This window comes from Haliotis rufescens, unplaced genomic scaffold (assembly GCF_023055435.1).
Source record: "Haliotis rufescens isolate VD_foot unplaced genomic scaffold, xgHalRufe1.0.p SCAF_15, whole genome shotgun sequence".
In the NCBI taxonomy this organism is placed as follows: Eukaryota; Metazoa; Mollusca; class Gastropoda; order Lepetellida; family Haliotidae; genus Haliotis; species Haliotis rufescens.
The window spans coordinates 34,042,783-34,068,926 of NW_025963835.1; the positions used below are offsets into that span (position 1 = coordinate 34,042,783).

General features: G+C 42.5%; 2 protein-coding genes across 2 annotated transcripts in view; one reads left to right on the forward strand and one right to left on the reverse strand.

The window, feature by feature from the left end:
- Positions 1–5,592, reverse strand: part of LOC124151869 (F-box/WD repeat-containing protein 8-like) — a 43,219-nt gene extending 37,627 nt beyond the window's left edge. The window contains exons 1-3 of the mRNA XM_046524539.2: positions 4,933–5,592; positions 3,248–3,352; positions 1,500–1,664 (exon numbers count right to left, since the gene is read on the reverse strand). Coding sequence (XP_046380495.2) covers positions 1,500–1,664; positions 3,248–3,352; positions 4,933–5,466 — 804 coding nt within the window. The 5' untranslated portion in view covers positions 5,467–5,592. The remainder of the gene's footprint in view (positions 1–1,499; positions 1,665–3,247; positions 3,353–4,932) is intronic.
- A 43-nt stretch (positions 5,593–5,635) lies between these two features.
- Positions 5,636–26,144, forward strand: LOC124151870 (all-trans-retinol 13,14-reductase-like). Its single transcript, XM_046524540.2, has 12 exons — positions 5,636–5,949; positions 9,376–9,558; positions 13,161–13,270; positions 15,408–15,539; positions 17,057–17,261; positions 18,046–18,243; positions 20,146–20,268; positions 20,773–20,893; positions 21,438–21,568; positions 21,721–21,887; positions 22,987–23,146; positions 23,822–26,144. Exons 1-12 carry the CDS (start codon positions 5,736–5,738, stop codon positions 23,965–23,967), a joined length of 1,890 nt encoding a protein of 629 aa, XP_046380496.2. The 5' UTR covers positions 5,636–5,735; the 3' UTR covers positions 23,968–26,144.

Genomic DNA, 26,144 nt, shown 5'->3' on the forward strand with positions numbered 1-26,144 from the left:
GCAACATCCGTGATTTTGATTCAAACAGGACAACGCCTGACCCACACAGCTTGTTTCAGCCGGAAGCACACATGGGATATCCTTCACAGAGAGTAAGAAATGTCATCCTCTTTTTGGCAATGTACATGACCTTGAATGAGCCCTTAGCCATGAGTGGCACAACATTGCCAATCCTGAGATCAACAGGTTCCTTGGCTTCATGCTGCCTTCATACACTACCAACATATTTGAGTGTCAACCCTTCTTTGGTGAAATGACATGTGTCTGTACTGGGGTTTAAATGTCAAGTATGCCACCATCTTGGATGAAAAAAACAAAACTTACAAGTTATCTTAAATTTGAGACATTCTTATGATGTCCTAGGGCTACGATAGTTTTGAAAATAGGCTACAACAGTCTACGTTTTCCATACAATAACTTTAAGATAGATTTAGGGCTAAGATCATTTCGAAAATCTAGGACCATATTTACACCTGATTTACGTGCTCATTCTGTACATTTTCCTAACTTTTTGGTTCAGTATATGATATCTTTTCCATGGCCAAACGTATTGAAACGTAAGGATTTTAGGGTTTCAAAACGCTGGTGTGTTTTTGTCGGGAGAACAATCAATCTGGGAACAATTGTTATGAGCTATGATCTGTCAAAACAGGAACCTTTTCCCTTTAAAGCAGGGATGGAAATGAATGCCCGAGGCTAGTAAAAATAACCTTGGGCTAACAAAATTATAATTCTACTTGTCTGTATGGCCTAAAATATATTTGTCACATGCTGTAAATTATATATATATATATTGTCCTGATTCCCCTGTCCAGTCACAACACTAGCCATCTGGCACAACCTTCCATTCCTTCTCACAGGGAATGATGTGCACAATTTCTGATTTGAACCAATCAACAATGATCATATTCGAATGTAAACGGGAGACATTCAGAACAACATTCCTTCACACAATTTCCTAGTTCACACGATCCCTAAGGACGAGTAATCTTTTGCTTTTGTTATATATGTAAATAAGGGAGAACCTCGTGTCATTAGTCCTGGGAAAGGCATATTTTATCCAGTTTGAATAGTCTAATACAGGGTGTCTAGAATGCCATGATAGAGAAATCATTACGAAAATACAAACAGGAAAAAAACCCCGCTGAAAATGTTTTACGTTTAATCCCAGGCTGGCCATTCTCTTGAAAAAAACATACCAGTGTTTTGAAAACCAAAAACGATCTTGTTGTCTTCTTGAAAAAACAAGCCACATGCTCCAATGGTAAGTAGCCATGTTTGTCTACAGAGATCAGAGATAAAAAAACACACAGATCAGGAATCAATCATCTGCATGTTTATCAGATCGTGATGCCGAATTTATTGGATTGGTTTATCACATCAATAACACTAGCCATTAAATTTGGATAATCTGCACAAAATTGGTCTTATTCTAACTAATCACTTCATAGAGGAGGGTAGGTGATGAAGGTTAAAAAACATTTGTTAACTGAACTTACTTTCCAGTTTGTGATGAGGGTCCGGCGCTGTTGGATGTGATGCCGGACCACATTCTTCCAGTTGGTCTTCTCCAGGGTAAACACATCCTGGTCGTACCCCAGCTGGTGGCAGACCTGGCACCACAGTAGCTCATCATCAGCCAGACTGCGCCAACTCTTGCTCACCTGGAACAACCATCGACAATCAGAGAGTGAGGGAGAGAGAGCAACATATCCTTCGGATATTTATCCCACATTTAAACCATGAGTGAGTGAGTGAGTGATTTTGCACCGCTTTTAGCAATATTCCAGCAATATCACGGTGGGGGACACCAGAAATGGGCTTCACACATTGTACCCATGTCGGGAATTGAACCCAGGTCTTTGGCATGACAAGCGAATGCTTTAACCACTAGGCTACCTGACCGCCCCTGATCATGAGTGAGTGAGTGAGTGAGTAAGTGAGTAAAAGCTGGTGGACACACCCAAGGGAAGCAACTGCAGTGAATTGCTGTGCCTTAGACTGCTGGCAGTGAAGCCCTCTTCAATGAACACACAAGGATGGGAACTGGATCCTAACACAGCCAAGGGAAGCAACTGCACAGTGAAATGCTGTGCCTTAGCCTGCTACATCTGTAGACCTCAACAGGTTGGCATCAAGATGACTTCTCTCAGATTACAGATGCTGAGGACATTTCAGAAAGAAATATATTTCACATTCTGCAACTAATCTAATTAGAGCTGCAGACACTTACACAGTGTCAGCCATTGCAGGAGTCCATCCCCGGGGTGAGAGAGGCAATAACAGGATGCACTGCACACTGTGAGGCAGCAGATTATGTCTTATTGCAGGATACAGGGCTGCATTCCACATAGTCGTATGATTGCAATTGTCGTAAGTCGGTGCTAAATTATGGGAGTTACAATCATCTTAGCGGTAAGATGGCTTTGTGGCCAAGGACCCAGGTTGGTGAGAATGCTCATATGATGAACAGCATGCATGCAAACACTTCGGGAAATAAAACTGTCTGTACCAAACACTTTTGACTCCACCAGCCAAAACCTGTCATTTGTAAACATTTTCAGTGGATTGAATATTGTTGGATTTCTTAAAAAGAGGTTATCATTAGCTGAGCTTACTGGACAGAGAGCAACAGGATTTGGGCTGGTATTACTGACATTAAAGTAAAGAATTAGTGTTTCACCTCTTGTATAAATATATTACGCATAAATTGAAAGTAAAGGTAATTTCAGGTGAGGTGAGGTGAAATGGGGTTTAACGTCACGTCCAAGATTATTCCACTTATATATAGCGACGTGCATGCACGTGTATGTATATGTGTGGCTGCTTGTACATGTACTAGGCCGGACTGATGCCGATTTATAGTGCTAGCTCATTGAGATACCATGCCACAGTTTAACATGAATACCCCACTCAGACACAGTATACTGACTCCGAGCTGACCAGTCCTTGTTTTAGCCCCTTAATGCCGAGCGCCAGACAGGGTAACAACAAGTACCATCTTTTAACGTCTTTTGGTATGACGCGGTCGGGGATCGAACCCCGGACCTTCCGCTCTCCAGTCGGATGCTCTACCATTAGACCACGGAGGCGGTAGGTAATTTCAGGAGGTGAGAGTACAGTTACCATGGTTACCTGGGCACAAAGGCATCATATTGCATGGGAAGTAAGAGTACAGTTACCATGGTTACCTGGGCACAATGGCATCCTATTGTGTGCGAAGTGAGAATACAGTTACCATGGTTACCTGTGCACAATGACAGAGGTCTTCCATGGCCAAATGCTTGAATATCTGTACAGCCACTTCTCGTGGTAATGACACATCGAAGAAAGGAATTTCATTTATCTCATCCTGAAACAGACAAACAGATTAGGTGAGTGAGGGTGATTCAGTGGAAGATTCAATGAACACGACATACCTCTACTGGGTTGGAAATATTGAACACTTTATGCATGTGTAGTACCATAACATTTCCAACCCCAGTGATGAGATTCGAACCATGGACTTTCTAATCAAGATGCCTTGTCGACATGACCAAAGAGGTTAAGCCTCTCAGCAAGCTGACAAGGTATGGATGTCATCCGTGGGATGACATCATGCCTTGCTACACATGCAAATTGATTATGGACACAAATAGCTTACATTGCAAGTTCTTTAGGATGTCAAAATGTTATCAAAACTACAGATTGCATGTTACAGGTAACGAAAAGCTCAGCGTGCAGTGGCTGATCATCGTCAGCCTAACACTGAAATCACCATCAATAATAGGCTTAAGGCTACTGAGTATGTTCAATGATGTGACCGCAGTTGAAGTGAAGCACACCCAGCCTTGGACTCCCTTAATGTATTAGTGAGTCACCTGGACTTGAAAAGATGGATCCAGATAAATCCCTGCCTCCTTAAAGGGGGGCTACACTCAGGCTAACTGGCAGTCCCAGCAAGTTCGATTTTCTTGCTTCAAATGCCACTTTATTTGTTTGCAAGCTGCAATTTTATTAAATACAGTCAAACTTTGTTGTGTCGAACTCACTTGATGCTAATGTGTAAACAGTAATCAGCTTGCACATTTGATGAAAGGCTACCTATTAATTAGGCTTGAATGGATATTGACATGTTGTTAGGAAGCATCCTCCCTTTGATGTAATTGTGGCAATCGCAGTGAGATCACAATCTCATTAAAATCAGATCTGAGTTCTCGCTGCTGCTAAACAAAGATCTGAGGACATTCCAATACGGGTCACGTCAGAACGACCTTTCGCAAACTTTGACCAACCACGGAAAAGACCAACAAGAAGATGACATCAGCCAATTAGAAAGCAGCTTTCTCGAGCTTTACGGCAGTCGTTTCAACCTGGCGACTTCCATTTCAGATTAAGCTTGAAAAATATGTTGACACAGTTCTCGATTAAAATTTTGAAACCTGAACAAACGAACATTCCGGAATGTCTAATATATAGTTGAGATTGTATAGCAATGCTTCCCATATACTGTTCAACGCCTTCTCCGTTCAAATGTTTATCCCACTGAAGCGAGAGATAGACGATAATTTTGATGAATCAGTTGTACGGGTCGTAACTGTCGTTCGGAATACCCTGTGTTGCCGTTTTTGAGGTTGCATGATTAGAAACACATTCCGACACTCTGATTGGTCGGATGAAAGGTCGTTCTGACGTGACCCATACTGAGATGTCCTCAGATCTTTGTTTAGCGATAGCGAGTACTAGGATCTGATTTTAATGAGATTGATTGAGGTCATCAATTGTATGTGAAGTGAGGGAAGACACCAGAAACAGGCTTCACACCTTGTAACCATTTGTATGATATGGGGAATGGAACCGCAAGACTACCCACTCCCCGATCATAGATAATGACCCATTAGATCTACATATTAAGTCACTACATAGAACATTAGACTAGATGTGTTTATTTACCAGGTCTGCTATAAATAAGTCCAAAAATCGTTCGCTTGTTTTCACACGTGTTTTATCCTGAGACTGGGAAACATTTGGTATGGGAGGACCTTTCTGACCAACAGAATTAGTCAGGTCACAATGTCTCTTCTTCAAGGTCACATTTCTGTCACCTGGTGCTTCTTCCGCAAAATATTTTCTTTTGCATTGAGATTTACCCACATCCTCCGTTGGGTTAGAACCTTCATTTAATAACTTCCCCAAAATTCTAAACGGATAGTATGTTTGTTCTTCAGTTTCTTGGTGGACTTGACCTTCTGCTTGCTTAGGGGGCTCTTCTGTTGGTTCATACACATGTGGTTTTGACTTCTGCAACAATATTCCAGCAGACGTTTGCGGTGCGTTAGATTTCTCAGATGGAGAATGAGAGTGTCCCGGTGTCACATCTGTCTTATTAGATTCTCCAGGTAAACCTGAATGTGACAATTCATTTTTCCATTCATTCCTAAATTTGTCTAATTCGTTGTCATCTGCCATTGCTCTTGAATAGGACATCACAGATATACGTTTGGAAGTAACATCTTACAAACATCAACAAAACGTTTGGCAACTTAGGCCTTGCTCCATGCAGTGATGTAGATTGTTCTATGTCATATTGTTATCACTGAGCACGAAGTAAAGCGATGCTTAGAGCTGACATTCTATTCTAAAGAGTGCTTCCGGGGAGATAACTCTAACGGAATGTAACGACATGCGACTCATATCGTTTATTTCAGATAAGCCGAAGGCAAAGGTCTAGTTGCTCTCTGTGGACAAGAATCAAGATGAATATATTTTCTCTTGATGTTCTTGTTGACTACCTTTTTAAAAATCCCTCCATTGTGCTGTGGCTGCTTTTGATATATGTCTTCATATATACTTTATCGGTGTTGTTCGGAGGAGCAAGACCAGGAAGAAATCCCGTCGCTTGTGATGCCCGCCGACCCCGCGAGCCTCTGGTCTTGGAGCACAAAGTGCGAGACGCCGTGCTGAAACAGAGTAAGTTGAAGCAGGTGTTCGTTGTACAGACCCGTGTGCTCGACTCCACATTATTTATCTGTGTATTAGAACAATGTTCTCATTGCTATTGTACCCCTTTCATCTTCAATCAGCTGGTAACCCTCTTTATAGCTAGTCATACATGCATTATGAAATGCAGGTCAATATATATGATCAATATATATGATGAAAAAAACAATGATAAGTATGATTAATAATAATAAAAATATGATTTATGAATGAAAATATGATTAATTACCACAAATTGGAAAGATATGTAGGCCTGTCAGTTATAGAAACTAACAGTTTTAGTCCACTAGTCATTATGATGATAATATATATAGCAAAACCATTAGAAGGGCAAATTTCTACCAGTCCTTATGATATTGGGCAGTTTGGCAAGGACTACAGGACTATTACCAATTTCTAACGGTGCCTATTTTTATTATAGATTACTGGGGCGGTCGGGTAGCCTAGTGGTTAAAGCGTTCGCTTGCCACGCCGAAGACCCGGGTTCGATTCCCCACATGGTACAATGTGTGAAGCCCATTTCTGGTGTCCCCCGCCGTGATATTGCGGGAATATTGCTAAAAGCGGCGTAAAACCATACTCACTCACTCACTCACTATTATAGATTACTAGTTTAATAGGTGCTCATTCCCAGTAGATATCTTTTTTTTTAGGGTGGGGAGTACAGTAGTCTTGCCACTTTGATCAGAACGGATCGCTATTAGTATAATACTATTGCTATTAGAATGATTACATCCATCTTTTGTAGAGCTAACCCCTCAGTTTCAATTCGATGTTATTTAGCCCAGTTCTATTCTGACTGATTACAAGTGTTATCACAATGAAATAACGATATTCTATCTGCATTGTTATCATGGTTATCAGAGGCAGATTTACTCATGAGAGATCTATTAATACTATAACTAGAATAAATGAGGTTACGAGCATATATGGATATTTGTTACTCTAAACTGCTTCCATCGTAGCTTCCTGAAACCATACACCATACTTCAGAATTGTGTACATGCAGATGCACTTGATAGAGCATCATCCAGAGTCTTTAGGTTAGGCCATAAAAAAATTAACAATTAGGTTTTCATCCTTTTCTGCTTCACTACCAAATGTACCTGTGAAGATCCGGGGTAGAATAGGTCTTCAACAGCCCATGCTTGCTATAAAATAAGACTGTGCTTGTCGTAAGAGGCGACTAACGGGATCGGGTGGTCAGGCCCGCTGACTTGGTTGGTGCATGTCATCATATCCCAATTACGTGGATTGATGCTCGTGTCAATCAGTAAATAAAAATTTGAATGCCTCTGGTCAAGTGGATACAGCGTCTGTCCTGAGAGTGGAAGGTCTCTGGTTCGATCCCTGGCTGTGTCTTACCAAAATACGTTAAAAGATGCTACTTGTTGTTACCCTTCATTGGGAGCCGCATAAAGATCTTAAAACAAGGACTAGCACTATATTACTGGCATAAATCCGGACTAGTACAAGCAGTCACACGCATGTGTGCATACACATCACAATAATGTTAAACGCGATGTTAGAGCCCCATTTTCACTTTACCTTTAAGAAGATTTTATAGATATATTTCCCCGACCTCATCATGGTCCCATTTTTGAAAGAAAATGGTTAAGTATCTGATAATTAATTTATTGTGGCCTCCGGTCATGTCGGTGGCAGGTGAGTCGTGTTCCATCCAGTTTCTCCACCCACTCAAAGTGTATCGAAGTGTATCTTTATGACACTGGTTCATCTGTGTCAGGCCGGGGGTGAAGGTTATCAGCACTGCCATGCTGCTGTAGTGTGAGACTGATAGGGACAGCAGCATGGCAAGGTCATGCTGGGTCGGGCAGGCGGGTCATGCCGGGTCGGGCAGGCGGGTCAGGCAGGGGGTCAAGATGAATTGTGTTTCAAGCTGTAATGTGAGTGTCAGTTACATAACATCACTCAGGCTCCAGTACCCAAATCCCAACCTGTGGTTGATGTAATGCTGTGTAATGTTATTTTGAACAAATGTCAGTTCATTAATTCAGTAACTCATTATGTCCATCATGATGATTATATAATACTGATGTGGTGTTCATGGATGTTGCATCATTTTTTCACAGTGTGTATTACGTGCTGACTCTTAAGATTTTAATTACATTATACTCATATTTGTCTAGACCTGCAAATATTTTGCCCTAAATCTGTAGCAAATGTCAGTAAAAATTCCAGATTTCCCAATTCATGTTAATATGCATCATGAGATATAAGTAATAACCAATGTGAGGAGCGGTCGGGTAGCCTAGTGGTTAAAGCGTTCGCTCGTCACGCCGAAGACCCGGGTTCGATTCCCGACATGTGTACAATGTGTGAAGCCCATTTCTGGTGTCCCCCTGCCGTGATATTGCTGGAATATTGCTAAAAGCGACGTAAAACCATACTCACTCACTCACTCACTAATAACCAATGTTGTGGCTTTGTAGAAGTACCAAGAACTGCTCTGACTATGCTTATAACAGGATGACCTGTGAAGATCCGGGGTAGAGTAGGTCTTCAGTAACCCGTTTCGCCTTAAAAGGTGACTATGCATGTCGTAAGAGGTGACTAATGGGATCAGGTGGTCATGCTTGCTGTCTTGGTGGATGCATGTCATCGTATCTCAAATACGTGGATTGATGCTCATGAAGTTAATCACTGGTTTGTCTGGTCAAGACTTGATTATTTACAGACCTCTGTCGTATAACTGGAATACTGCTGAGTGCAGCGTTAAATAACAAACATCATCATCTTATAACATGACCAATAAATAGGAAGAGGTGAATGTTTTGTTTTATATTGCATTGAATGCAATCTCAAAATACAATGTTAAAATATCTCTGCATTTAGGAAAATATGGACTTAAAATGATATACCAATATTGAAGAAAATAAAGATTTTTCCCTATTTGCCAGGAGAAGTTAGTTTAGAATCCTTGATAAATCTGTTGTATACTAGCTGGGAATAGCAAATACACTTGACATGAACCAGCCATTGTATCTACACCATTGTACATTGCCAGGGTGGTGTATTCTGATTTTCCACACACAACTGACTGATATAGAAGATTTAACGTGCGCTTTCCGACTGTAGCGTATTTCGCACACGGGGCACACAACTAGGGTGAAACATTCTTTTATCTGTGTAATGTATATTGATTTGTTTTTTTAACACTCAGTCATATAACAGTGATATGATTCGTCTGAACTACTGTTATGTGTTATAGTGGATGTTGGATTGGGCGATTGTAACACTGAGATACAGTGTTCACATGGTTCAGTTACAATGTTATAATGTTACAATGTTGTAATATTGAGTTCTGATGTTGAATGTTGCAAATAGAGTGATACTATGTTGAGTTACATTGTTGAATTACAATGTCTGTTTTAGGATTCAAGAAGACTAAAGTACCAGAGAAGTTGGATGCGGTGATCATCGGCAGCGGTGCGGGGGGATTGTCAGCGGCGGTGCTGTTGGTGAAGGCGGGGAAGCGGGTGTTGGTGCTGGAGCAGCATGACCAGGCCGGGGGATGTTGTCACACCTTCAGGGAGAAGGGGTTCGAGTTTGATACAGGTCGGTTGACATGCGTGGGGTGGGAGGGGTGTGTGTATGAGGTGGGATGGGAGGGGTGTGTGTATGGGGTGGGATGGGAGGGGGTTGGAGGGGTGTGTGTGGGGTGGGAGAGGTATGTTTCAGGTGGAGGGGTATGTGTGGGGTGGAGAGGTATGTGAGGGGTGTGTGGGATGGGATGGGTGTGTGTGGGATGGGAGGGGTATTTGTGGGGTGGGAGGGGTATGTGTGGGGTAGGAGGGGTATGTGAGTGGTGGGGTGGGAGGGGTATGTGTGTGGTGGGATGGGTGTGTGGGGTATGTGTGGGGTGGGAGGGGTATGTGAGTGGTGGGATGGGTGGGAGGGGTATGTGAGGGGTGGGAGGGGTATGTGAGTGGTGGGAGGGGTGTGTGGGGTGGAGAGGTATGTGAGTGGTGGGAGGGATGTGTGGGGTGGGAGGGGTATGTGTGTGTGGGGGGGGGGGGGGAGGAGTATGTGTGGGGTGGGTGCCACACATGCAGGGAGGAGGGATTTGAAAGGGGAGGCCGTGGGGTCTGACACAACTCACTGCGCAATAATCTCAAGGCAGGCCTCAAAGTTTAAATTTTTACCAAGGCTACAAGTATTGTTTTCCAGGTAGGCAGAGGTAAAATCAAGAAGACAAGCCATTATTGTAGGTAGCCAAAATCATTTGAAATTATCTTTTATCATCTTACTATTTTATGTTCAAGTCAGAGCACTAGTCTTGGAATGATATATTAGTGGAAACTGTACTTGAGTTGTTTTTTGTGTGACTCGAACAATGATGCAATTTATGTTACTAGATTATATAGGTATATTCTTGCTTATCCAATAAACTATCAACTAAAATAAAATACTAATTGCATTAATATTTATGCATTTCGGTTCATTGTTGAATTTAGGAGGAAATATTTGCGAGTACAATTAGTAGCAGACATGTTTATTGTGTCTACATATGTGTAGCAATAGAATTTAGTCGCCTCAAGATATTTTTCAAGGTAGTCATTTGGCTTCCTCTGAATTTTAGACAGTAGACAAATTGAACTTTAGGTCTCACTGGCTACCGTTTTAGTCGCAACTTTGGAGCCTGCAAGGGCTGTCAATGTACACTGAAAATCATGTCGGTCAACACAACCCAATGTTATGAAAAGGATGTTTGAATTCACCTTCCAAACCATTTAAGAATAACAGACAGAGGCAGATTTATATGTTTTATTAGTCAGTATATTAGATATGAATCAGTAATTTAGGTTAGGCCTAAAAGGGTTAAAACCTTTTGCTGACCTTTTTATATGTTATGAAATCTGTAGATACAAATAGGTACAAATAGGTACAAATAGGTACAAAGAATTGATTGTTGAGTCAGCAGTCTCAGCATGATAATGTTGGCGACAGTGGAATGTGTGTTTGGACTTTGGACCTTGTCTGCACAAGGTTGGGGTGGAGGTAAATGGCCTCTGAAATCCAACTGGACTTTGGACTGAGACTGTACAGCAGAGAAGTAGTTTACATAACCGTGTCCCTGAGTGCAGCTACCCTACTCAGCTCTTATAGCACAGCTACAGATAACAAGCAGATCTGCGTAAAATCCCGCCCCCTAAATATTCAAAACCAAATTACTTTCACTTAATTTACATACAGAAGCGAATGCATTAAATGAAAAACTCAAATGTATAAATCAACACGCGTAAATACCGATTGAAGTTTTTTCAGCATTCGTACAAAGGAGCTAATTTCAGAAACACAATTTTGAGCTTATTTACTTCCTGAGTTGAGCCTATTTATTTTGAACATTTATACACATCTAAAACATTATTTCATTTTTTTTTAAAATCTTAAAATGTTCACTAATTTGTGTGAAGAAATATTGGTTACCTAATGAAAAATGTAATAACCCAATTAAAATAGAACTCCTATAGTAAAAACTCAGGTGCTCAAAAAGTTGTCTGGAGCTCTGTATATCACTCACGTCATGAAAGTATCGCCGCCATGGTCTTCATCTTCATTACCCATATGGGGCGGTCAGGTAGCCAAGTGGTTAAAGCGTTAGCCCGTCATGCCCAAGACCTGGGTTCGATTCCCGACATGGGTACAATGTGTGAAGATCATTTCTGGAGTCCCCCGCCGCGATATTGCTGGAATATTGCTAAAAGCGGTGTAAAAACATGCTAGCTCACTCACTCACTCATTAGCCATAATGCTAGGTGTTTAGGAGGGGATCTTTTTGTCCGAGACAGAACATATTTTTGGTTGCTGCTACCAAACGTCTCTCTGTACCTTAAACATTTGTTCATTATATATAAAAGTGACAAAACCCTTTCCATATTCATAAGAAATCTCTGCCAAAAGCGGGGCGGTCGGGTAGCCTACTGGTTAAAGCGTTCGCTCGCCACGCCGAAGACCCGGGTTCGATTCCCGACGTACAATGTGTGAAGCCCATTTCTGGTGTCCCCCGCCGTGATATTGCTGGAATATTGCTATAAGCGGCGTAAAACCAAACTAACTCACTCCCTCACTCACTCTGCCAAAAGCAGCATGTGAACACTGGGGGAACATTTTCCAGTTTTTTCAAGAACAAAACATTTCTCAAAGCAAATCTGCGTGGTCCTCCATGATATGACATGGACGGTCTTCCATTTGACGGTTGATTGAGTCCACCCTTACATGTGATGATACATTGTTCAGAAGTCATCTATCTTGTCCTTTCAAGGCCTTTGTAATGGTCGTTGGCAAGTCATACTCACTGACTGGTGCTACTCGTGTAAATTCCTGGTTTGAATGGGTCTTCCGCAACCCATGCCTGCCGTAAAAGTCGACTATGCTTGTCGTAGGAGGCGACTAATGGGATCGAGTGGTCAGGCTCGTTGACTTGGTTGATGCATATCATCATATCCAAATTGCATGGATCCATGCTCATGATGCCAATCACTGGATTGTCTGGTCAAGACTCGATTATATATAGCTGGAATATTGCTGAGTGCAGCATTAATCAACAAACAAACAAAACAAACAAATATTACCTCTTCCTGTGTGTCGACAGGCTAAAAAATAAATAAATGGAATTCAATGCAGCATTAATCCCAACTCACTCACTAACTAATAATAAATACCTCATTCTCTACAATATTTAAACTGCAGTTTGTAGTTGCTACCTTTTTTCTTGTGGGTGATGTCATGAACTTAGAAAGCATGTCATGGTGTGTAGAACCAACCAATCACCTGTTGCTGTATCAGGTTGTGATGTCAACGTGTGTGTCCAGGTGCTGGTGTGTAGAACCAACCAATCACCTGTTGCTGTATCAGGTTGTGATGTCACCTTGTGTGTCCAGGTGCTGGTGTGTAGAACCAACACATCACCTGTTGCTGTATCAGGTTGTGATGTCACCGTGTGTGTCCAGGTGCTGGTGTGTAGAACCAACACATCACCTGTTGCTGTATCAGGTTGTGATGTCACCGTGTGTGTCCAGGTGCTGGTGTGTAGAACCAACACATCACCTGTTGCTGTATCAGGTTGTGATGTCACCTTGTGTGTCCAGGTGCTGGTGTGTAGAACCAACACATCACCTGTTGCTGTATCAGGTTGTGATGTCACCTTGTGTGTCCAGGTATCCACTACGTGGGGGACATGGATGGCCGGAGCATGCTGTCCACAGCTGTTGACCAGCTGACCGAGGGCCAGCTGCAGTGGGTGCCGCTGGACGATGCTTTTGATGTGGTAAGTTTGACAAGGACGATACAAGCCATGGGCCAGGGATGTCTGTTAACTGGGATTCCAGATAGTTATTGGTAGTCTCTGAGACGTCTGCAAGGACTCCTAGTGAGATAGATCCGAAATTGTGAGTGAGTTTGTTTTATGCCGCTTGTAGCAATATGCCAGTAATATCAAGACATGGGCTTCACATGTTGTACCCATGTTGAGAGTTGAACCCAGGTTTTCGGTGTGACGAGCAAAACACTTTAACCACTAGGTTACCCGACCGCCCCAGATCCCAAATGGGATTGTCATAAGATATGGCTACCATGGGGATCAAGTGGAGGTCAGGTGGTCTAAGTGAGTATCATCTCATCCAGAGCCCTGGGGGTACAGGCGCCCAAATTGCCAACCCTGCAGTTCGCTGTGCAGATTTGCATTGCTTGGGTATGCCAGAAACCATTGATCATGGTTTGAGTCCTGCTTCCTCTGATTGTTACAAGTCCTGCCAGCACCATGCCCGTGCTTGAGGGTTTCACCAAAGTGCTAAAAGTCTGATACCTGCACCACTTTGGGCTTTCATCCCATATTAGGGGAGGTCGGGTAACCTAGTGGTTTAAGCGTTTGCTTGTCACGCCGAAGACCCAGGTTCGATTCCTGGTCAATATGATATATTGCATCAAAATATCCTTGAACATTTTCTACATGTTCCAGCGCAAATATTGGACCCATGAAGATCCTGGGTTGAATAGGTCCTCATGCTTGCCATAAAAGGCGACTATGCTTGTCATAAGAGGTGATTAACATGATCGAGTGGTCAGGCTCACTGACTTGGTTAATGCATGTCATCGTATCCCAATTAAGTGGATTGATGCTCATGATGTCAATCACTGGAATTATCTGGTCCAGACTTGACTATTTACAGTCTGCTGTCGAATAGCTGGAATATTGCTGAGTGTGGCGTTAAACAAACAAACAAACAAAAATTGACATAACTTTTCTTGTTGAATTTACCTGGGCTCTCTTAAATATAATACGCTTGTTTAGGGTTATGAACAACTGCAATGTGTTGTGCAGAGTTGAATACCTGACAGGGGGCACGGGTGGCCCAGTCGTCTAAGGCCCCGCGATTCGCTGTGCAGAGTTGCGTCCCTTGGGCACGCCAGAAACCTATGATTGTGGGTTCGAATCCCGGTTCGCCCCATTTATGTTTCTAGGTTTGTCGGCACCATACCCGTGCTCATGGGTTTCACCGAAGTGGTAAACGTCTTAGACCTGCATCACTTCGGGCTTTCCTCCCACATTAAGCTGGCACGCAATGATATAACTTGAATACTGTTAAAAGCGGCGTTAAACCCAACTCACTCACTCACTGAATACCTGCCAGAATCTTTGATTGTGGGTTTGAATCCCAGTTGCCCTGATTATGATTCTGGGTTAGTCATCACCTGTGCTAAGTAGGTTAACATGACCTGCATCGTTTATAAGTCCACAGAAAAATGCCATGGACAATACGGACAACGCCAGTAACCATGGTAACGACCAGTTCTGGTAGAATTGACAACATACCCAGAAGATTTCAACTGTTTTGATAGCCATTTAAAAGTACTAAGTAAGGATGGAGACAGGGCGAGCAGTACTGATGTGTGTATTTAGCTGTAGTTACATGTTCTGTGTACAGGTGGCGCTTGGTCCCCGCTGGAAGGCCGGGCCAATGGAGACAGGGCGAGCAGTACTGTTGTGTGTATTTAGCTGTAGTTACATGTTCTGTGTACAGGTGGCGCTTGGTCCCCGCTGGAAGACCGGGCCAATGGAGACAGGGCGAGCAGTACTGTTGTGTGTATTTATCTGTAGTTACATGTTCTGTGTACAGGTGGCGCTGCGTCCCCGGGGGAAGGCCGGGCCAATGGAGACAGGGCGAGCAGTACTGTTGTGTGTATTTATCTGTAGTTACATGTTCTGTGTACAGGTGGCGCTGGGTCCCCCCGGGAAGGCCGGGCCAATGGAGACAGGGCAAGCAGTACTGTTGTGTGTATTTATCTGTAGTTACATGTTCTGTGTACAGGTGGTGCTGGGTCCCCGCGGGAAGGCCGGGCCAATGGAGACAGGGCGAGCAGTACTGTTGTGTGTATTTAGCTGTAGTTACATGTTCTGTGTACAGGTGGCGCTGGGTCCCCCCGGGAAGGCCAAGCTGTACCCAATGAAGTCAGGGCGCGAGCAGTACTATGAAAACCTACACTCTATGTTCCCCGGGGAGACGGAGGCCATTAACAAGTACAGGGCAGTCGTGAAGGTAATGAACTGTATGACACTGTATGACGCTGTATGAAACCATATGATACTGTATGACAGTGTACAGGGCAGCCGTAAAGGTAATGAACTGTATGACACAGTACAAAACTGAAAGCCATTAATTGGTTGTGAAGAATGTCATTGATTGGTTGTGAAGAATGTCAATGATTGGTTGTGAAGAATCTCATTTAATGGTCGTAAAGAATCACATTAATTGGTTGTGAAGAATGTCAGTGATTGGTTGTGAAGAATGTCATTGATTGGTTGTGAAGAATCTCATTAATTGGTTGTGAAGAATGTCATTAATTGGTTGTGAAGAATCTCATTAATTGGTTGTGAAGAATCTCATTTAATGGTTGTAAAGAATCGCATTGATTGGTTGTGAAGAATGTCATTGATTGGTTGTGAAGAATGTCATTAATTGGTTGTGAAGAATGTCATTAATTGGTTGTGAAGAATCTCATTAATTGGTTGTGAAGAATGTCATTGATTGGTTGTGAAGAATCTCGTTAATTGGTTGTGAAGAATCATGTTAATTGGTTGTGAAGAATGTCATTGATTGGTTGTGAAGAATCATGTTAATTGGTTGTGAAGAATGTCATTAATTGTTTGTGAAGAATGTCATTAATTGGTTGTGAAGAATGTCATTAATTGGCTTTGAAGAATCTCATTTAATGGTCGTAAAAAATGTCATTAATTGGTTGTGAAGAATATCATTAATTGGTTGTGAAGAATGTCATTAATTGGTTGTGAAGAATCTCATTAATTGGTTGTGAAGAATGTCATTGATTGGTTGTGAAGAATCTCGTTAATTGGTTGTGAAGAATCATGTTAATTGGTTGTGAAGAATGTCATTGATTGGTTGTGAAGAATCTCATTAATTGGTTGTGAAGAATGTCATTAATTGTTTGTGAAGAATGTCATTAATTGGTTGTGAAGAATGTCATTAATTGGCTTTGAAGAATCTCATTTAATGGTCGTAAAAAATGTCATTAATTGGTTGTGAAGAATATCATTAATTGGTTGTGAAGAATGTCATTAATTGGTTGTGAAGAATCTCATTAATTGGTTGTGAAGAATGTCATTGATTGGTTGTGAAGAATCTCGTTAATTGGTTGTGAAGAATCATGTTAATTGGTTGTGAAGAATGTCATTGATTGGTTGTGAAGAATCATGTTAATTGGTTGTGAAGAATGTCATTGATTGGTTATGAAGAATCATGTTTAATGGTTGTGAAGAACCTCGTTAATTGGTTGTGAAGAATCATGTTAATTGATTGTGAAGAATATCATTAACTGGTTGTGAAGAATGTCATTGATTGGTTATGAAGAATGTCATTTATTGGTTGTGAAGAATCTCGTTTATTGGTTGTGAAGAATCATGTTAATTTGTTGTGAAGAATCCCGTTAACTGGTTGTGAAGAATGTCATTAACTGGTTGTGAAGAATGTCATTAACTGGTTGTGAAGAATCTCATTAATTGGTTGTGAAGAACGTCACTAATTGGTTGTTTCGCCAGACTGCACAGAAAGGGAATGCCGGCCCAGTGGTCCTGAAAATGCTGCCAAAGTGGCTTGCTAGGTTGCTAGTGGCAACGGGCCTGTTCAATTTGTTCTTTGGTGGCTTCTTCAAGTACGCCAACACATCCCTGAAGAGCGTCCTTGATGGTGTGACGTCTAACAAGGAACTGCGGGCAGTCCTGTCCTACATCCTCGGCGACTACGGTAATGTCTTCACTGTCTTCTCCTGGCTTGTGTAGAATTATTTGGGAGGTATTTTTGTCATAATTTGTGACTAGGGTGACTACGAGGATAGAAAAACATTTTTATCTTGGATTTGTCAATTTCTTGTAGGATGATCATTATTCAATCATAAGAAAAACTTGCTTCTTCTTCTTCTTCTTATTGATATCTGCATAAGAAATTTAAAGAAATTTCTTGAAATATACAAGTCTGAGTCAAAATCTGAACATAAATCTTAACATTAACTGTTGACTTCGAAGAAGATCCAGGGTAGAATAGGTCATCAGCAACCCATGCTTGCCAGAAGAGGTGACTGACGGGATTGGGTGGTCAGGCTCGATGACTTGGTTGATGCATGTCATCATATCATCCCAATTGCGTGGATTGGTGCTCATGATGTCAATCACTGGATGGTCTGATCCAGACCTGATTATTTACAGACCGCCGTCATATAGCTGGAATATTGCTGAGTGCTGTGTTAAACAACAAACAAACAAACAACTCCACTGATGTCTCGGACCCTCTGAGGAGTCTGGGTTAGAACAGATCAACAATGCTGGTCTAAAGAGGGGACAATGAATTGGGTTGATTGTGCATGTAATCATACCCAAACGCATGGATCAATGCTTGATATTGATCACTGGATTGTCTGGTCTAAACTTGATTATTCTGCAGCTGTCATAAAGCTGGAATATTGCTCATTGCGGAATAAAAAAAAGAAGAAAAAAAAAGATGAAATAAATTACCAATTTGTCCTGGTGTGCAGGGCTCCTGCCAAGCGAGGCTCCCTTCGCGATGCACTCCATGCTTGTGGACCATTACCGCAAGGGGGCGTACTACCCCGATGGCGGCACCAGCGAGATCACCTTGCACCTGGTCCGAGCTATTGAGAAGTACGGCAGCAAGGTTTTGGTCAACGCTCCAGTCACAAGCATCCTCTTCAATGACAAAGGCAAAGCTATAGGTGAGATGACTTATTTGTTTGTATTTACAGATTTTCTTTGGAAAAAGGTGATAATAATTGACAAGGGGTCAGTTTGAAAGAGTAATTTGGTTTATAAGGCTTAGAACCTGTGTTAAGGACATTGGTGGTGTGGTGTTTGCAGAGTTGTTTCCCTTAGATGATCCGTGATCTTACAGCTCCATTCCGAAAACGTGGGTTTATGGGTCTTACAAGCTATGTTAGGGTGGCTCCGCTTGTGAGAGTTGTTTCCCTTAGATGATCTGTAATCTTACAGCTCCATTCAGAACACGTGGGTTCGTAGGGTACATAACCTGTGTTAGTGTGGCTCCCCATGTGAGAGTTGTTTCCCTTAGATGATCCATGAGGTTTGGAGGGTACATAACCTGTGTTAGTGTGGCTCCCCTTGTGAGAGTTGTTTCCCTTAGATGATCCATGAGGTTCGGAGGGTACATAACCTGTGTTAGTGTGGCTCCCCATGTGAGAGTTGTTTCCCTTAGATGATCCATAAGGTTCGGAGGGTACATAACCTGTGTTAGTGTGGCTCCCCATGTGAGAGTTGTTTCCCTTAGATGATCCATAAGGTTCGGAGGGTACATAACCTGTGTTAGTGTGGCTCCCCATGTGAGAGTTGTTTCCCTTAGATGATCCATGAGGTTCTGAGGGTACATAACCTGTGTTAGTGTGGCTCCCCTTGTGAGAGTTGTTTCCCTTAGATGATCCATGAGGTTTGGAGGGTACATAACCTGTGTTAGTGTGGCTCCCCATGTGAGAGTTGTTTCCCTTAGATGATCCATGAGGTTCGGAGGGTACATAACCTGTGTTAGTGTGGCTCCCCTTGTGAGAGTTGTTTCCCTTAGATGATCCATGAGGTTCGGAGGGTACATAACCTGTGTTAGTGTGGCTCCCCATGTGAGAGTTGTTTCCCTTAGATGATCCATGAGGTTCGGAGGGTACATAACCTGTGTTAGTGTGGCTCCCCATGTGAGAGTTGTTTCCCTTAGATGATCCATGAGGTTCGGAGTGTACATAACCTGTGTTAGTGTGGCTCCCCTTGTGAGAGTTGTTTCCCTTAGATGATCCATGAGGTTTGGCGGGTACATAACCTGTGTTAGTGTGGCTCCCCTTGTGAGAGTTGTTTCCCTTAGATGATCCATGAGGTTTGGCGGGTACATAACCTGTGTTAGTGTGGCTCCCCATGTGAGAGTTGTTTCCCTTAGATGATCCATGAGGTTCGGAGGGTACATAACCTGTGTTAGTGTGGCTCCACTTGTGAGAGTTGTTTCCCTTAGATGATCCATGAGGTTCTGAGGGTACATAACCTGTGTTAGTGTGGCTCCCCAAGTGAGAGTTGTTTCCCTTAGATGATCCGTGAGGTTCGGAGGGTACATAACCTGTGTTAGTGTGGCTCCCCATGTGAGAGTTGTTTCCCTTAGATGATCCGTGATCTCACAGGTCCTTTCAGAACTCGTGGGTTCGTAGGGTACAGATAATGGGTGGATAATCATGAATTTGGCCCACTGGTAATGTTTTCCTACCAACTTACGGAAGGCAATACAATACGATGCTGGTACGTAGCCTATCAGGCATATTGACAATACCCACAGGTAGCCTGTATCTTTCTTACACTCACAATGTTGCACAAAGCTTGATAAAATACATAAGTATGGCTACAATTAGTAAAAAAGGCTGTATTGTCAAACTTCAAGGGAACATGTACCCTTGAGCAAGTCCTAGATCAAAGATGACATCAATAAGTTTGTACTGTCTCTACTGACTTGTGAGGATATCAGCGTTGGTGAAACAGTTCTTCATGTTCCAGTATTTGAAGAATGATTTCTGAAAACCTCGAACATTAACCTTGCAGACTTTCACTCCTTTACTCACTCGTTTCTTTGTGTGAAGGTGTCCGTGTCACCAGCAGTGCTTCGGGAGAGGTGGACGTATTTGCCAAACAGGTGATCTCTGATGCGGGGGCACGCAACACCTTCAAGACACTGATCCCGAAGGAGATTGCGGAGAAATCTTGTGAGTTACAAAGGCATAACTGCTAGGAATAGTATTAATACTGATGAAAGTCAACTGTGTGAAAATGAAGAGAGTCTTGTATCAATACGAAACAGTACAGGCCTTCAGCCACAGTTTTAGACAAATGACTCTACTCAATCTTGTTTAATTGGGTTACTGTTCATGTCAAGTGTCAAGTCATTGGGATATTGTATCATATTGTCACCATATCATAGAGATGTGTATCATATGTATCGGGTTAAGATTAACTTCAGCAATCCATGCTTGTCATAAGAGGCGTCTAACGGGATCGAGTGGTCAGGCAAGCTGACTTGGTTGATGCATGTCATTGTACCCCAATTGCATTGATCGATGCTCATAATGTCAAACGCTGGATTGTCTGGTCCAGACTCGATTAATTACAGACCGTTGTCATATAGCTGGAATATTGCTGATTTCGGCATTAAACATCAAACAAACAAACAAACAAACAAACAGAACTGACTGAGCAATGTGTGTCTGCAGGCTACTACAATCTGGTGGACCAGCTCGGGCCGGGGGTGTCCTGCATGACGGCCTTCTGCGGCCTGTCCGGCAGCCCGTCCGACCTCAACATGAAGGCCAGCAACTACTGGGCCTACACAAGGTCAGCCACTGTCCTTGAACTCCCAGGTCACGGTCATACGACAGTTGTATCAATGCAGTGTTCGAAATTAAAGGGGTCTGGTGTCCTTGAGAACTGATATTTGAATGGTATTTGAATCTGGACACCCCAAATTTTAGAGTTAAGACAGGACCCCTTAAATTCAAACACTGCAAGTTTTAAAAATTAATTAATCAAGTGTAAATAGTGTTGACATTTCTGAGGAGTTAGCTCCCTTTGCTATGCTGGAAACCCCTCCATGAAAGTGACTCTCCTTTCCATTCTGGGGCTGCATTTCATAAAACCTGGGTTACCTGTAGATATAACTGTGCTAAATTAAAATTGAAACCGAGAACTCAGTCCTTGTGGGTTTCACCAAAGTGAAGAACATCATGCTTCACTTTGGGCTTTCCTCCCACATTACGCTGACACGCCGTGATAGAACTGGAATACTGTTAAAAGCGGCGTTAAACCCAACTCACTCACTCACTCATGTATAGACCTGTCTCCCAGCAGATACTAACATAGCTTTATTCATGTTTCACAGCACTGACATTGACGGCTCGGTCGGAGACTTCATGAATCAAAGCGTCGAAGATGCTGCAAATTCCGAAGTACCCCTGATCTACATCTCATTCCCTGCAGCTAAAGACCCGTCTTGGGATACCCGCTTTCCAGGTGAGTAGCCCCCCCCCTCCCTCCCTCCTCTCACATTCCAGGTTAACAATTTTCTAGGTACAGAATGTGCTGTAATTTATCGATAATTGTCTGATGATTCGAATACATCATTTTGTTGTTGTGGAATGAATCTTGTGATGATGTTTGTCCAGGTAAGAGCGTGGTTCTGCTGATCACTATCGCCAAGTGGGAGTGGTTCTCGGAGTGGAAGGAAGGGCGTGACCGTCACCGTGGCGAGCGCTACGAGGAGCTGAAGATGGCCATTGGCCGACAGATGTGGAAGCAAACTGTGTCACTCTTCCCTAACCTGGACGGACAGGTAAGAAGGTCTATGATAGTCCACTTGCAAAGCTCATAACTCCATATGCAATGTAGGCTCAAAGTGCCACCTTATTATTACCCTGGTCAGTGGATCTGGGTGCCTGTGATTTTATTCATTCTCAGCTCACGGGGAGTATAAAACCACAGTCTGTGTATCAGGGTGCCTGTGATTTTCATTCTCAGCTCCCTGTGGAGTATAAAACCACAGTCAGTGGATCAGGGTGCCTGTGATTTTTCATTCTCAGCTCCCTGTGGAGTATAAAACCACAGTCAGTGGATCAGGGTGCCTGTGATTTTATTCGTTCTCAGCTCACAGGGAGTATAAAACCACAGTCAATGGTGCACTGGACTTTTCATTCTTACCTCCTTTGGGAGTATACATTCCAAGCCGATTGAGGTGTAAGAAGGTTACCGTATTCGACGTAATTACCGCCCCACTCTAATATGCACCCATGGCGGTATTTGCTAAGCATGCACATGGTATTATTTGTAAGAGACATATATCTCTAAGGGGTAAAATACAATACAGATCCTCTTCTGCGTCAATAAAATTCCAAATTTTTATGATCTTTCAATTCTGTTTTTTAACCAAGATTGCATTCTAATAAGCGCCCCCCTTTTCTAATTTTGAGAGGGGGTACGGGTGGCCCAGTCGTCTAAGGCGCCGCGATTCGCTGTGCAAAAATGCCTCCCTTGGGCACGCCAGAAACCTATGATTGTGGGTTCGAATCCCGGCTTGCCCCAATTATGTTTCTAGGTTTGTCAGCACCATACCCGTGCTCATGGGTTTCACCGAAGTGGTAAACGTCTAAGACCTGCATCACTTCGGGCTTTCCTCCCACATTAAGCTGACACGCCGTGATATAACTGGAATACTGTTAAAGGCGGCATTAAACCAAACTCACACACTAATTTTGAGAGTGCCCGAGGCGCTTATCACGGTAACATTCACTTTACTCCCTTTAACAAACAAACTATAATAATGTGAAACATTGTTAAAAAGATGGTTCTTAAATAGTTTTTCGCAATACCTGTGATGTCCAAACCTTGGATGTTTTGTTATATTCCACTACTTCTGCCTCTCTGTGCATGTGCAGCTGGAGTACATGGAGGTGGGCACGCCCGTGACCAACAAGCACTACCTGGGAGCGCCCCTGGGGGAGATGTATGGCATGAACCATGGTCTGGAGCGACTCTCTGCCGAGACTTCCATCAACATGCGGCCGGCGACCGGAATACCAGGGCTCTACATGACAGGTACACTGCACTCTTGTCACGTAGACTCAAGGTCATGTAGATGTAGACTAGCTGTCACGTAGACTCAAGGTCACATAGACTCAAGGTCACATAGACTCAAGGTCATGTAGATGTAGACTAGCTGTCACGTAGACTCAAGGTCACATAGACTCAAGGTCACATAGACTCAAGGTCATGTAGATGTAGACTAGATGTCACATAGACTCAAGGTCACATAGACTCAAGGTCACATAGACTCAAGGTCATGTAGATGTAGACTAGCTGTCACGTAGACTCAAGGTCACATAGACTCAAGGTCACATAGACTCAAGGTCATGTAGATGTAGACTAGATGTCACATAGACTCAAGGTCACATAGACTCAAGGTCACATAGACTCAAGGTCATGTAGATGTAGATGCAATGTCAAATAGACTCAAGGTCACGTAGACTCAAGGTCATGTAGATGTAGACTAGATGTCACAAGGGTAGTAAATTTGGACTCGTCCCAGCCCTATGATGCTGGGATGTGTTCGGGCGAAATGTTTTTTTAGATTCTTGAAACTTTGTTCAAGCATGTTTCCACATAGGGTTTGAAAGAATGAAGAAATGCATTGTGTGAAATTGGATAAGTATAATATACAATAAATAAAATAAACAACTGAATGTAATATTGACAAATTTGTTTGTTGTCCAGGCCAAGATGTGCACATGTGTGGCTTCGTCAGTGCCATCCTTGGGGGAATGTTGTGTGCGGGCTCCATCCTCAACCGCAACATCATCAACGACATTGAGCGTCTGCGCAAGACTCTCAACAAGCAGCCCCAGAAGAAAGTGAACTAGGTCATGGCCGATGTTTCACCCCAGTGTCTTTCCTGTGATTTTATCCATTGTGAGACGAAACGGCCTCATGAACACGTGTTGTCTTACCGATGTTTGACACATTTGTTGTATAAAACTTTCAGGGATTTACATGACAATTCTACACAATGGTTTGGACAATGAACTATGATTAACGAACACTAGCCTTTTTCAAGTTTTTACAGACTTGGGAAACATGTGAATCCTAATAATGTTTTTTAATAGCTCATTAATGTAATAATGAGTTTGTTTAAGATTTATTTTGAGGTGTTACAAATAGCAGTGTTTCTTTGTCACAAATACTGAGCAGACATTGCAACATCAAAATGTGCATATTAATTCATCCTTTTATATTGCATATGCAACATTATAAGTAATAATTGATCTATATTTAAATTTTGTGTTTTTACCTTTTGCTGCATTCTTAAATTTTCTGTTAATATTCCGAATTCTTGTTAACATGGTTATGACTAATGTGATGACTTGGTTGAGGTGACTTGTGTTTCCGTCAGTTCGTTATAAGCGTGTTCGTTATAACCGTGGTTTACAGTAACAGGAAGAAGCATTGATGTTTGGTTTAACATTATTGCACTGAATGCAGTGTTAAGATACAATGTTTAAATAAACACTTTTAGATAATTAAAAACAATTAAATACCGTATCCCATTTTTGAATTAAAAAACAACAATTCCCACTGTGTCTAGATCAAGCCATGCACTTCATAGGAATCCCAGATGTTTCTGTGACGTAATGAATCAAGCATCTGTGTTCCAATGAACCTGTTCGTTAATTGATGAAGGATCCATTTCAGTGTTCGAAGTCAGACAGGAAAGTCTAGTTTCCCTGTCTCCCTCGGATGTTAAACTTTAAGATTAAACTGGATTCAAATTCCCCCAAGCATTCTAGGCCCCCTTAACTTCGAACGCTGCAATTCATAAAATTGTTTTAAGACATAGTAGTAGTGTGTCCATTGGTGTCCATGAACCCACCAAGAGTTGTCTGCCCATAACACCAGGCTACGATGTCAGCAGTGTTGGGACGTTGTACAGGTCAGTATGAATTCTGTTTCACATTCCATCCATACAATTAAGTTTCTTCATAAGGATGGCATATGTCCCCCACATTTAGTTGCAGAGTTGTCTCCCTTAGTTGGTTTCCATCCTGTATTTCCCCCTGATTATGAATCTTGATCTGCCCCCCGATGTGCTTGTGATTTTACCGAAGTGGTAAATGTATACGACCTGCATCACTGCGGGTTTCAATGTACTGAAAGACTGTTCGGTGATGCGAGACGCTGCCATTCACTTCCCCTTTTAAAGATTGGAAAGGGAGCCCTACTTAGTCCCATCAGGCCATACCTTTTTTATGTTTCGTTTCACGGCCGCTGCACCTACTAAAAAGCAGCTGGAAAAGAAATAAATTAAACATAAAAATATAATTTTTTATTATGTCGCCTGCTTGTTATTTGGACCCTCTTATACAGTATAACACATTATATATAAGTACCATGTCTACATTACTGTCAGTGATTCAAGAAGCCAGCTGCAAATTTAATTCCACGGTAGAATAGGGGCGGTCGGGTAGCCCAGTGGTTAAGGCGTTCGCTCGTCACGCCGAAGACCCGGGTTCGAATCCCGACATGTGTACAATGCGTGAAGCCCATTTCTGGTGTCCCCCGCCGTGATATTGCTGGAATATTGCTAAAATCGGCGTAAAACCAATCTCACTCACTCACTCCACGGTAGAATGACTTTCATATAAATAAATAAATGGTTGACATGGCTATTTTTTTTAAAAAGCAAAAATAAATCCGAAAAACATAAAGTGTTGCCTTTGTCTAACATTTTGAAACCAAGCAGCGGAAAGCCCAGAATACAATGCATGTGATGCATGTGGGGGTCCTGTTTGATCGTCCTACCCTGTCCAGTTGGTCGGTCCTTCCCTGCCATGACTCCCCAGCTCCCTGACAGTCCACACGAGGTCCGTGGTGCCCTGCCCACTCAGGTGGTGCAGCCGTAGTGGTCAACCACGTGCATGTAGGTGTAATATCTGACACACATTTATTTAATTTCGTTTGTTTTGCATTGTTTTTGTTTCCAGTGATTTTCACCATTGTAATCACCATATCGCCTGCTTTTTCAATAAAATATTTATTCGAT

Excerpts from the sequence above, each read along its gene's own strand:
- LOC124151870 (XM_046524540.2), top strand. The coding sequence starts at position 5,736 with ATGAATATATTTTCTCTTGATGTTCTTGTTGACTACCTTTTTAAAAAT. Across the intron at positions 13,271-15,407 it reads TGGACGATGCTTTTGATGTG|GTGGCGCTGGGTCCCCCCGG; the intron begins GTAAGTTTGACA and ends TTCTGTGTACAG. Across the intron at positions 21,569-21,720 it reads TTGGGATACCCGCTTTCCAG|GTAAGAGCGTGGTTCTGCTG; the intron begins GTGAGTAGCCCC and ends ATGTTTGTCCAG.